General features: G+C 38.0%; 1 protein-coding gene across 8 annotated transcripts in view; it reads right to left on the bottom strand.

The window, feature by feature from the left end:
- Positions 1 to 13,609, bottom strand: part of IQCH (IQ motif containing H) — a 174,342-nt gene that overhangs the window by 155,711 nt on the left and 5,022 nt on the right. For 7 of the 8 annotated variants that reach the window (XR_007890496.1, XM_051628944.1, XM_051628941.1 and 4 more), the window contains 5 exons: positions 12,024 to 12,137; positions 3,050 to 3,197; positions 2,240 to 2,368; positions 1,414 to 1,628; positions 1 to 163 (listed from right to left, as the gene is read on the bottom strand). The exon at positions 1 to 163 is cut by the window's left edge and continues 389 nt beyond it. Coding sequence is in view for 7 of the 8 variants with exons in the window: in XM_051628944.1 (XP_051484904.1) it covers positions 1 to 163; positions 1,414 to 1,628; positions 2,240 to 2,368; positions 3,050 to 3,197; positions 12,024 to 12,137 (769 nt within the window). In the remaining variant the exon portion in view is untranslated. The remainder of the gene's footprint in view (positions 164 to 1,413; positions 1,629 to 2,239; positions 2,369 to 3,049; positions 3,198 to 12,023; positions 12,138 to 13,609) is intronic. The other variant, XM_051628942.1, reaches the window with a different exon arrangement.

Genomic DNA, 13,609 nt, shown 5'->3' with positions numbered 1-13,609 from the left:
CTGTATGTTCCAAAAAACCAGCAATGCTTCTCCAAGATAAACAATAACGTTGCTTGAATGCCAGGAAGCCTGGAGCTTTCTGGTCTATCGTGCCATGGCAAACAGCAATGTCACAATCAAAGCATGGATCCTGTAAGGACTGGCATGGAGACGTCTGTGGGGGCTGGGGGAGGAGAAGAGCCACAGATTAAGAGTAATTGCCATTGATCGTGGTCAAGACACAGAACTGTGTTACTAGTTATGATTTAACTATGGGAATTTATGCATCTGAAATACACTCATACTGATTTCTGCATCACAACCACAAAATCTAGCCCAGCTTTACCATGAAACCCACTGCCATGCAAAGACCTCAGAGGTCATGCAGGATGATGAGCATTTTTATAGAAATACACACACCGCACAGAGGAACTATGCTAAGTTTTCCAATATATAAAAATGAAGCTCTACTGTGACTGGACTAAATCAGAAAGGAACTGCAACTGCGTTCTTCCACTGAGACTCTCTCCATCCGTCCCAGGAGAAGGGGTAACATCCTGCCATATAAATGCAAACTGGAGTAAAACTTGGAATGGAAACGTTCCTGCCTCTGGACAGAAATCCCTGTTTACTGGCAACTTTAGCCAGCAACTCATTAGCTCTGATTTTCAATCTAAGTACACTATTTTCAAACTATTTTAGGTTGTTATTTTTATTTACTTTAATAACACCTCAATCTCCATTTCTCAGGTTTGCTTTATCTTTGATTTTCAGATCTCCTCTTTCCTTCTCAGATCTCCTCAATGCCACAAAAGTAAAAAAAATCTGGAAAGATCAAGCAACACTCCAGACAGTTTGCTATGAAACATGGTAATTAGCCATAAAAAGAAAGAAATATCCCTTTTGCTTGAGGATCAAGAACAAGCATTAAGCAGTCAAGGTCAAACTCCCCTATAGTCTTCTGTAAATGTAAAGGGAAACACTACATTTGCTTAACTGCAGTGAGGGAGATTTAGATGAGACATTAAAAAACTCTTTTATAACAGCAAAGATAGTTAAGCACTGGAGCAGATGGCCTAGGGAGACTGTGGAGTCACTATAACTGAAAGTTTTCAGAACAGGTTAGAAAAACATCTGTCTGCAATATTACAGGTACAGGTAATTCTGCCTGGAGGTCCAGATAACCTCAGAACATCCTTTCCAGACTTATTTTCTAAGATTCTGTGAAAAAGCCAGAAATTTAGGTAGACCTGAGAATGTGGAAACTGGCAATATATGAAGTATTTCCTATTTTGCTTCAATATTTACTATTTGCTGGCTTTGGTTCAAACTCTCCTGTACAAATTCAGTGACTCACAGTAACTTCCTAAACCATCTCTATTGCAGTATTAAAAACATTAATAAAAAATCTCATTATCCTCACTCTCTGAATACCTGGGTCTGAGATGGAATCTGCAGCTCAGATTCCAACTGTTGAGCTGGATTTATCCACAACTGCTTTGATTTCCTTGCTGGAACCATGGAAGTGCTGGATGGAAGTGGTGCAGTGTTACCTTTACTAGAGGAATATGTGCCATGAATTGTTTCCTTTGAGTTTGGGAAGGAGATGGTGTCTGTACTCTCAGGGTGCACCCTACTATTAATGTCTCCTGTAGCAAAGAAAGAAATTGATGGCAGGTTTCATTATTAGAAGAATAACAGCAGCATAAAATGGACACTCTACCACATACCAGTAGGTCCTGACATGCTCCAGTTTGCTCTCATGTCTAAGATTGCTACTGAACCCACTGCTCATCTTGCTTATGCTCCTTTCCATACTGATATAGGAACCTACTAAGATTTCAGAAATGAAAAGCAATCAAATCCTCTCAGAAATTCAGAAATCTGACTCCCATTCACTTGCAAGGCATGTAAATGATGCTCTGGTACATCTTGGTATTCTTAAGAATTTGAGTGAGAGTTCGTTAGGAAGAAATTCTTTGCTGTGAGGGTGGTGAGACACTGGCCCAGGTTGCCCAGGGAAGCTGTGGCTGCCCCATCCCTGGCAGTGTTGAAGGGCAGGTTGGATGGGGCTTGGAGCAACCTGGGCTGGTGGGAGGTGTCCCTGCCCATGCAGGGGGTTGGGACTGGATGGTCTTGAAGGTCCCTTCCCACTCAAACCTTCTACGATTAGACAACTGTTTCCTTGTGAGATAAAACAAAGTCCCGAAAGTGAGGTTGGAGGTGCAGTTGAGGGCTGTTATCAGTCCTTTGCACTCACCTACAGCTGACTTCTTGTGCTGCCTGTGGAATTCATGGAAAGGTGCTGCTTTGCATGCAACAGGAGGTGTCTGGAGGGTTATCTTTGATGCTGGAAGGATAAGCCTTTGTTCAGTTAGGCTCAGAATACCTACAAGATGATGACATTACTCAACAATTTATATCTTGGCAGTGATGAAAGAAAGAAAATGAGTAGCAATGAAGAAAGGATTAAACAAATGCAGACCCAAACCAAAATTCCAAAAAACGTAGTTTTCTTTTATTGAAAGGTTTGTATCTTTCAATATTCAATAGTTCACCTTCAAGGAAGGTGAACTTTGCCTATAAAAATTGACAAATACATGAACGATTCTCTAATGGTGCTGATTCTGAGAAGGAACTATATGTATAATGGACATTCAATGTGCAGAATGGATGAGAATTAACTCTTGTAAGCCACATTGTAATCATTAATATGGACTGATGGGTAAAGTAGTCCAAGTGCAGGTCTATTTAAGATTGAATGACCAAAAACTAGACATCAATCACAACCATTCTATTTAGTGATACCAGAACCCTCCAGCACACACAATTCCTCTTTCCAGCAGCAGCTGAACTCTATGAATTACAAGGTAACTGAGAGAGGATGATGCTAACCATAACAAGTGCTATGTGCTAAGTTAGCTGCCACTTGGAGTAAGTAGCCTGAAGTTGATCTCTACCCTTTGCAACACTTGAAATCACAATTCTTACAAGTTTTTGAGGTGCCAGAAGATTTGGCTACCAGATATCTGCAGAAAACAACAAATAACACTGCTTCAGTAGCACACACCTGAACAGTACTGGGGTGGGCTTCTGGGACTCACCCCTTTTGTTACATCTTGCTCCAACAGGGGCAAGGGAGAATCCATGTGGTCAGAGACAGGCAAACCCCAAAGGTTGCCAGCTGTATGACCTTTCACCATCTTCAGACTACACACCTAGGAAGAGACAAAATCTTTTAACAAAGAGAAATCCTGGATTTGCAAAGCCACTTTTCTACTCCTGCAATAACCAGTACAATTTCTGTATGAATAGTTTCATTAATATTTAATAACTTAATGGTACAAGAACTGCTTTATTGCTTATGAACATGCTACAGTTTTGTCTGCTGTCATGGCTTTAGTATTTTAAGACAAAGTTCATTAAATCCAACTGAGGTCTTACAACTTCTGTGCAAAATCAGTCTACTAGTTAAGAAAGGAGCTACAAAGTTGGCTGTTTGAATGAGTGTAGTGTAAACTTAGTATTTCTTGCCTGGACAGTCTTTAAATATATAAAATGCATGCACAGGCAAGGTACCAGAAGGGAAATACTTAAATATGTAAATAAATTTTTGCTGGGAAGAATTCCAATGGAATTAAAGTATGTGAAAGTACTCACAAATCAGGGAACAGTAAGTATCACAGGCTTTGGAAGTTTCAGGGCTCCTTGAGGAGAGCAGGGAATGACACAGCCTGACAATGCCATGTGGAAACGTGCCACACTGGCTGTGCTCCTGTGAGGGTTAAAGCTCCCTTACTTCCCCAATTAACCTGTGCTAGCCTGAAAACACAGAACCTGCTGTTCTAAGCACCAGGAATTCAAGCAGTGACACACACCTCACTTTGGGACAGTGACACCATGTGTCTTACTGATAAGCTTATTATCACACCTCTAGAGGACTGTACAGGGAAAAGATTATATTGCCACCCTGTACTTCAATATTATACATATAAAACCTCTGTGTTATCATCTAACATCCGTTTCTCTCTCCAGTAAGCTAAGTATGAGCACACACAACTTCAAGGTGAGTAACATCCCTGAGATCTCTCACTTGACAACAGTGAAAACACCACCAGCAGCAGATTATATTGTTTTCTCTCACCTGGCTGATGCTAGAATAATGAAACAATGATAAACAACAAGATACACAGAAGACTCAACTTAAATAAACTCAAGTGTTTTATGAAGCAAAAGGAAAATTTAACACTGGTCTATCAATACTTACTCTGCCAACAGATTTTTGGAAATCTAGATAAAATTTATCATTATGAATTATAAACTACCTTGAATATTAAATACATAAAAGCAGAAAGCTAGGAAATAGTGGTAGATCTGCAAAAGGGGAAAAATGGTATTTATCTCTTTTATAGAGCACAGTGGGACTTCCTGGTTTCAAATACTTGGGTTCATAGACTGGTTAGCATGTTCATGTCCAGCACTTAGTACAACAGGGGCCAGGCCATGAGTTGGACCTTTGAGCACTGTTGTGTCATCATGAGCCAACAGCTTCACAGAAAGGGATAGGCAATTCTAAAGAACTGCTCATAAACCTAACAGGGGAATAAGACAGATCAAAATAATCTATTATAATTTTTCCTCCCAATTTATATAATAACACTGTCCACAAGGCACATTAGGAAGATAGAAAATATAAATGCTTTATCATAACGGAGAATCTTCCAGAGAAATCATAGGCACTCTTTTAGTTGTGCCATTATGAAGCATTATGCTTTAAGGGATCTAGACACATGAATCTTCATGTCCTGTGCTCCAAGAAAATAGCAATAAGCATCTAACAAAGATTAACTTGTTATCAGCTGGCATGTAAGTGGCTTGATACCGAGAAAAAGGAAGAATAAACCACACTTTTCTACTCACTTGCAGCAGTTTGTTGAGGACACAAGAAAAATATATAAAATGGAAAAAAAAAAATCAATTAAAGAGTGACTCCTTTTTCAGGCTATTGCAATTGTATCAGCAAAGCAGCACTGAGTTTACTATTGCTCAGCTTCATCCTAGTTTAAATCCCAGGAGTTTTGTTATGATAAACAGCAGTATGAAACATATGTATTTCATTTATGTTCATAGAAACATAACAAGCTACAAGGAAAAGCAATTCAGGTGGTGTATGAGCTCAAAAGCAGTCAGAGGGGGGCTTTTGTTTGTGTTTTTTGGGGGGTTTTATGTGTTTTGTTGTTGTCGTGTTTTTTTTTTTAAACTGGAGATAGATACTTAATACTTCTTTGCTGTATCCTTTAATTTTTATAAAGTACACACCAGGTGCCATGGTAAAATAAGGGCAGATGCAACTGTAATGTAATTTAAGCTCTCATTTACAGTATGACTCACTTTATTCCATGGTACAGGCAACACAGAACTATGGAGCTGTCCCAAACCAGTTACCTATAAAAATTGCCCCCAGTCTGTACACCCTTCTTTCAGCATCCTATTTCCTGCTCTATCTGCCCTCTTGAAAACTTCAGTGAGGTATAAAGCAAAGTTTGACAAAATGCTTTCATCCTAAAATTAAACCAACTTGCTTGCAATAATAGGACTCTAAAAATAATACAAATAATATTAAGTACTGCAATAAAAAAAAACTTTTAGCATCCTTTATAGTTTATTTACAATTATTCAGTCACGTAACTTAAAAAGATACTTAAAAGATTGCATCATTTTAAAAGGTTTTCAGTAACTTCCATCTGCTTGTGTTACTATGATTTAAAACTTCTACCCACACCTACAGCTTTTATGGCACAAACGGGAGATTGAGACCTCAGGTATTTTCCTGCATTAATAATGTCATTTAGTAAGTTTGTTATCAAAGGTCATGACTGAGCAAGTATACTTCACTGAAGTGAGCACATGGCCTGCTTCATCACAGCTGCTTTTGAAGTACTTTTACAGGGCTGGAAAAGAACAGTTCATTTGCAGTGCAGACTAAGGTTTCCTTGCCTTAAAATATGCTTGCAGTGTGCTGAAAAACTGTTTTTTCATTTCAAGTGCTTCTAAGTGTAATTAACCTGGGACACAAGGAAAAACAATTCTATTATCCTTTCTAAAGTGTTTTTCTCCTGTGGATAAACCTCTCCCACTTGTTTTGTTTTTTCCTTTTTGCTTAATTTTAAATAGGGTTCTTGTTGTAACACCACGGGGTTTTTTTTGATTAGTTCTTTATTTGTTTTCTTTTTACTAAACAGCAATATTTAACTAGAACAACTTATTTTTTTAAGTATGTTTATAGAGAAACTTTTCCCCCAGTAGAAGAACAGACTAGTATTAAATACAGAGAAAAGATGAGTACTATCATGGATCAAAATACAGTTTTATCAACCAGGAAGATCTGAAAGATGAGATTTACTAAGTAAATACTAGAAAATGACAGAACCTTATAGTTATGGTAGAGAAAAGGTATATAACAAAGTAATCTATCATTTCATTATTATCTTCTCCAACTTGATATCTACCTTCTTATTTTTTAAGAAGTTCCTATCAAGATTTGATGTTCACAGTTCATAATCCCTGTAAAGGGAAGGAGGAAGCACAGCAAAGTACAACCAATGGAACTAAGCAACTCTCAATATGCTCAGGAAACTTGTAAGAAGGCACGTCTAAGGGAAACTGGAACTTCACTGAATGGTCTGTTCCACAGATAAAATGTACGATAGAAACAAGCTCAAACTATTCCAGAGATGAAAAGGACAGGAAGGATAACAAATTACCAAAGTTTATAAATCACATGTTCTTCATTGATCACTGCTTGTCTTTAGAAAGCGGCAAAGGACTGGTTTATCAAGTCCAGCCTCATGGACTTAACTACAATTCTTGGAAAAAATTATTAAATAACCAATCTAGTTTTAAATGTATTGAAAGTAACAAATAAATGAGCACCTTAAACCTGTCAAGATCAAATTTGTCAGACCAGTCCAATTTCTTTTCTACAACAGGTTAGCAAGCATTGTGAATAGGCAAGAAAAAGTGAGTGCTGCTTATCTTGACTTCAGCAAGGCTTTTGAAGCTACCTGCATGGTCCTATACCAGCAAGCTAAGAAAGCAGGCTTGAGACAAACTTACAGTGAGAGATACACAAAGCTGCTTTGCTAACCAATTCAGAAAGAATTTCTATATCAATATGAGTAGAATACTTAGAGGCTTCAATGGGTCTGCCCTGTAAGTGGTTACAAATGAACAGAGCCTGCTGGTAACAGCCTCACAATTCTAAATCAATGCATTTTTTTGTTGATAGACCTCTGAGCAGCAAAGCCAGGGAGCAGTATCAGAGAAGTTTCCCTCATGCATCCATCATCTACTAATTTCTAATGGGAAAAAGAATCCCATCCTGACCAAGCCAAATAATCTTGGTATTAAATAGTAAACTAAGGAAGTGTTTAACCATGGTTTCAAACTTAGTTTTGATCCTTTAATAAGGACCAGCACGTGGAAGTCAATGCAGATTCTTACTAGTGTCAGTGAAACCATTCAAAAAGTCAGATGAGTCAAACTTGTAACAGTTTCTGTAAGAGATTTAAAAATGAAAAATTTTTACAACTGCCTTTTTATTTAAGATTTCTGATTAGGAAAACTGTATAGGAAATTAAAACTTGTCCTTCTTAATCCAATTTACATAGTTCAGCATTTTATCTACCTAATGATTATGCAGTTTCTCTTTGATGTAATCCTAAAATTACTTCCCTCAGGTTTTTATCTACAGAAAATATAATCCAAATTAAATGGAAAGCCCAACATAAAGCTGTAAATATGAAGCAAACAGGAATCTTCAACAACAGGTCTTACATGTTATTCTTACCTACTTTGAGCTCTTAAAGTAACCAGAGGTGGCTCTGAACTGACCGTTTTCTGTGTTCTTGGAAAAATCAAGCTTTACTCCTTTGATAGCCTACTGCTAGCTCTCCCAGAATTTCACCTCCACCAGAATTCTGCCATAACAGGTGCAAGAGAGAATAGATGGAGAACTCTGGTGAATCCCACATCTGCTTTTTGAAAAAGGCAACAGAAGCAGCACAGAAGGAAGTAAGAAAGATAATTGCTGGCTTGAACTCCAATACATTTTACTTGTGGGCAAAGGGCCAGCTTACACCAGGCACAATATGCAGGACCAACTTATTGGAATTCAGGGGTGGGCCTCCATTCCTGTCCGGAGACAGCTGTAAACCAGCAGCCCATGGCATCCCAATCAGGCACTGAGTTTTGTCAAGGAATGCTGATATGTACATAAACAGCTTCAGCAGCTTCGGCTGCACCCCTGCCTAGCAAAATGACACTCCATCTCCAATTCCAGATGACAAGAACTGGATAAAAACTTAAAACAAATGGTAACCTTTCAAAAGATTCATTTGTTTACCAACAAAACGTTCTACGTTTGTCATCTGAGATGGGGGTGACCTTCACATTCCCATTTCTAGGTTGAAAGGATGCTGACTGTAGTCATCTGTTAAGTTAACTCTATCTCACCAATTATTTCCTTTTTATTTTTAGTGACAAGAAGATTTTATTAATTCACCGTGCTGTGCATTACGATTACACACCACAATACAAATGCAACAAGCTTATTTTGAATTACTGCAGTACAACATTGATTTAAGTCTTATTCTGCTACCACAGCCAAATTTTGCTTTGACTGTAATTATAGCCATATACAGAAATTTAAAACACGATTAGGTTGTGAGGGCCAAAAGACCTGTTTTTCTTCTAAAACTTCTAGTCACTTGAAATGAAAAGAATTGCCCTGCTTTGCCTGACATTATAATTCTGGAAATGATTAGATTTGCAGTGATAAGAATTAAGAGATTAGCATGAGGCAAATACTGAATAAAGAAAGAATAACTGAGGAGACGATTAGAACAGTTGTGCTCAAATACGTTAGCTTAAAAAAACCCCACCCCAGAATCACTGCCATCACCATTAGAGCCACACTACACAAGATGCAACTCATAAAGGCTAGAAATCATCACCATATTAAATTCTACCTCATGAATAAATTAAAAGGTTCCTAAGTTTACAGTATAATATACAGTTATAAGAAAACAAGAGCTAAAAAGTGCCAGTATAATTCTATAAAGGAACACCAGACCTATGAAAATGAAAGGTGTAGCTGTGAATCTTTTCTATGTTGCAGCAGTCCCTGAGAATTATTTTTGCTGCAGTTCAGATCACTGTTTGTTCTGCTAGATACTCCATGGGAACTGTACATATTGAATAATCACCTACTCATCGTTTTTCGGTTGTTATCCAGATACAGGCTGCAAAAAAGAGCGATGCCCAGTCTGCCCATGGTGTTTCACACAGAATGACAGCCCTCATTTTAGGATAACTCCAGAACTTTACAGAGGATGAAGCATGAGAGCTTATCAGACCCAAAACTGTACAAAAGGGCAATAATTAATGGTTCTTAGTTTCTGTCCTAAAGCCCAGCGTCAGCAACTTTAGAATACCTGAAGAGCAAGAAAAGAAGACATTTACCCTGAGACAATGAGATCCTTACTAATCATTTTTCAAACTAGTCAAATGGCAAGATAAAATAATTCCGTGTAGATTTGGGCTTGACCTACCCAGTCACCTCAAAGCCAGCCTGCTTCTAATCTCATCACATTTTTAAATGCTCAGGTCTCCTTGAAAACTCAGATACTGAAAACTCTTAGAAAAAACCTGAATGCAGTTAACCAAGTAATTAGTTTTTAATTTACTTCAATGAGAGCCCTTCTGTCAGTGATTTTTCTGGGAGATTATCTTTGAACTTATGTACATATGTAGGGCATGTACATGTGTAGATCCGAGTGTGGGTCTGCATGTGTATGTACAAATATTGCCCTCTAATGGCTGATTAGTAAAAGCAGGGTAGGTAGCACTTAATTCCTGTAGCTACTTTAATTGGTATCTTTTTCAAAACTAAAGACCATATAATTTTAGTCCTGCAACTACACACCAGTTTATTTTCGCTCCTCTCAATGATCTGTAACTGTCATTCCTCCAAGTGCTACCACAGATCACACCTCACAAAAATGCCTTAATTCACAAGCTCAGTAGTGGATCATGCAAACCTAATTGTAAAATTGTACCCCCAGTGAAGCCAGAACATTTCAAAACACAGACTGTCGTGTGATTAAAAAAACTCCTAAAAAGCATTTACTTCAGTAAATGTTGTAGAATAAATTAGAGATAAGAAATACCTACTTGTTTTTTTCAGCCCATCTCCCTGCTATACAGTCCCTTAGCAACTGTAAATATGTATCAGAGAGCTTGACTAATTTACACTAAATGTTTGTAATTTAAGTCAACATTAAGAAGTTTTCTCTGATCAGAATGTTTCAGTGAGAGTGGTAAAACACATGGCTCTCTGCAGTAGTATAATATTCCTCTCTGCAAGTGTTTTAGAGTGGTTCTAAAAAGCTATTAGCCATGATGCTTTTTTCTAATTAACTCTGTATCACAGGGTTAGACAAATCACCTCTTAGTCTGGGCAACAGCTTTCAAAAATCATTTTTTATAAGTGGCAGCTTACAGCTGTGCCATTCACAGATTCTGTTTGTGTTGTTTAAAACCATATCCCCTAGAATGTCTCTTCCAGCACTGGGCTTGCTGCATCAGGCTTCGATTACATAAATTAAATTGCAGATGAGCATCCTTGTGTGAGAGACTGTTGGGCACATTCTTTCATGTGGACCACAGTGCTGTGCTGAACTTGTCAACATGATTGATCTGTAGAGGGATGCCTGTGCCAATTTAAATTTTTTAAAAGCATACTTTGTAGAAAGACAAGGGGTAATGAATTAAAACTGGAAGAGGGGAGATTTAGGTGAGACATTAGGAAGAAATTCTCTAGTGTGTGAGTGATGAAACACTGGCCCAGGTTGCCCAGGGAAGCTGTGGCTGCCCCATCCCTGGCAGTGTTGAAGGGCAGGTTGGATGGGGCTTGGAGCAGCCTGGTCTGGTGGGCGGTGTCCCTGCCCATGGCAGGGGGTTGGATCTAAATGATCTTGAAGGTCCCTTCCAAATCAAAACACGATCCTGTGATTTGTTCATTTAAGAGGAGCGGAGTTTGCAGAACACAAATTTGGAAGAATCAAAACTTAATCTTAGACAACGTCAGCATTCTCAGGTGATAAAGGGTGATTTGATGGATATTAATCAGTATTTTGAGAGAAAGTTGTGGAAGTGCTCAGTCTCAGCTTTGGTAGATAATAGTTCAGCACCAAGGAAAACAGCTTGACAAGAGGTAGAAGAAAAGCTGCACTTCAGAATACCTTGCAGCTCAACAGTGAGGGCACTTGGGATCTACAAGACATGGGAGCACCTCTATATGGAAAGAAAGAATCTGAATCTGTCCCTCACATTCCAATCCAAGTGCTCCCAGCATAGAGCTAAGAAGAAAAATCCAACATTCCCAAACCATGTCATAAAAATAAGATGTAAATGACACCTAAATTCACATAGTCACTCGGGATTTTGATTCTCTTTCAGTATAACCTCAATTTTTTTCACTCAGTGACACTAACTTCTGGTCAGTGTCAGCAACGTTTCACTCCTTCCTAACAATCCCATTATCATTTGAGAACAGAAGGTATTCTTATCTGTTCAAGACATGGCCACAGAATGAACAACTCAAAATCTATTCTTGTCAGCAAAACCCCTTTTACTTCTTTCTTCAACTTTGGGTCACATCCTAAGCTTCACAAGCTCCAGTTTATGTTAATTCCCTGATTTTACTGAGTTTGCTTACCATGCACATTCCCAAGCACATTCCCGTATCTACTTATACTTTTGCTGGACTGGGGTCTTGTTACTTAAACCTGTTATGCTACAGGTTTGTTTTCTCCAGCATTGTCACTCAATATATTTTTATCATTACATATTGAGGTCAAAAAGTAGAAAACTGTGAGGTAGTTGCACTTTTTTTTTTTTTAAATCCAGATCTAGTATTTGTTAACTTCAATAGTGAAAAATAATGCATGTAATGAGCCCACAAGAAAATATAAGTTACTTACAGGAGCAGATTTTTTCTTAGTTATAAGTGGCAGCCTGGTCTCACGGTTCTGCTGTTTTAAAACATTTATGTTCTCTGGGTCAAGCATAATCTTCATATCCATTTCCAGCTGATGCTGAAATACAAAATATGCATCTTCTGAAAATAACTGCAGTAGGACCAAAGTGTTTATAGCAGGAACTGGAAAACGTTCATAAACCTGCAGAATCATCATAACAATTTGTGTTATTTGACTATCCACACAGCAGTGAGCAAAGAAAGAGAAGTGCCTTTTGCTCAGACACATGGCTTCACAAGACATACAGCTACTGTCCACACACATGCTTTTGCCAGAATTTCTTCCATTATTTCATTACATACACTGGAATTCCCAAATTTCCACACCTTTGAGTGGAAAGTACAATCAGGTTTGATTGACTTGATTAACATCGATAATTTGTGGATACCTTTTGCATATGTTGCAACAAAGGTTTTATATACACCCTACCTAGCGGGAGGGTGTTACAGGTACATTCCTCCCACAGATAATAAGAGTCCAAATCTACCTTGGCTGTGTTTGCCAGAGACTTTAATTCAGGAATCATGGACCTGATGGGCCAGAACAGCTTCTCTGGATCGGTCATGGCCCATTGACTCCATGCAGATACAGCACTTGCTTATAAGTAAATGAGGAAATACAAAATCCTAACAGTAACAATAATTAAAACAGTAGTTTCTTAATGTACTGTGTTATCTGCATGGAATGGATTCAGCTATTTTGCTATTAAAAGTCATTATTATTTAAATCCTGATGGACAGAAAAGCAACTTTTGACATTTTTTCTTGATGTAAGAAGTATCAAAAGCACATACTTATGTAAAAGCCACAAGTGAGAAGCCTCTTAAATTGAAAACATTTTTGTTCATGTTGATACACGTTTTAGTTTACAATTGTATCCAGGGCAGTAGCATCTCCCAAGACTTCTCCTGCAGTAACATGGCTAACCAGACCCTACATTCCACAGGGTTTATTTACCAACCAGTCCTGAGGAAGGAAAAATCCTCAAATGGCAGAAACTAACGTGTCACCGGAGAAGACAACAGAGCAAAGGTGATTCAGAGGAGCTGGGGCCTAGCACTGTATGTGCTTAATTCCCACTAGATGGGTACAGGAGAACAAAAAGCTCCCTTAACACAGTAAGACCCAACTAAATCTACTTATACACCAGAACTCTCTGCTGATACTTCTATGGCATAGAGATACATTTATGAGAATTCTATTTTTTTGTCACACAAAAGATGCCATTAAAAGTCTAAGAATCATTAGTTGTATATTTGAACTATTAAACAATTGTATTATTTTGTGAAAGCACTAAAATGGTTTAATTTATTTATCTGCACAATATATTCTCTTCTTTTGATAATAATTACAAGCAGATGTATCAAAGAGAGGCTCATTTAGATTTGGGGTTGTAAGAACAAAAGTTATTATCCAAGCCAATTACTCTTTTACCCACATGGCTGCACAGCGACAGAAAGTTCAATTTTCACCTCATCAGTGATTTTGTGGTATTTATTTTATTACTATAACACAACACTGTACAGAGAG

Source organism: Apus apus, chromosome 10, assembly GCF_020740795.1.
Source record: "Apus apus isolate bApuApu2 chromosome 10, bApuApu2.pri.cur, whole genome shotgun sequence".
Taxonomy (NCBI): domain Eukaryota; kingdom Metazoa; phylum Chordata; class Aves; order Apodiformes; family Apodidae; genus Apus; species Apus apus.
This window is presented reverse-complemented; position numbering and strand designations above follow the sequence as displayed.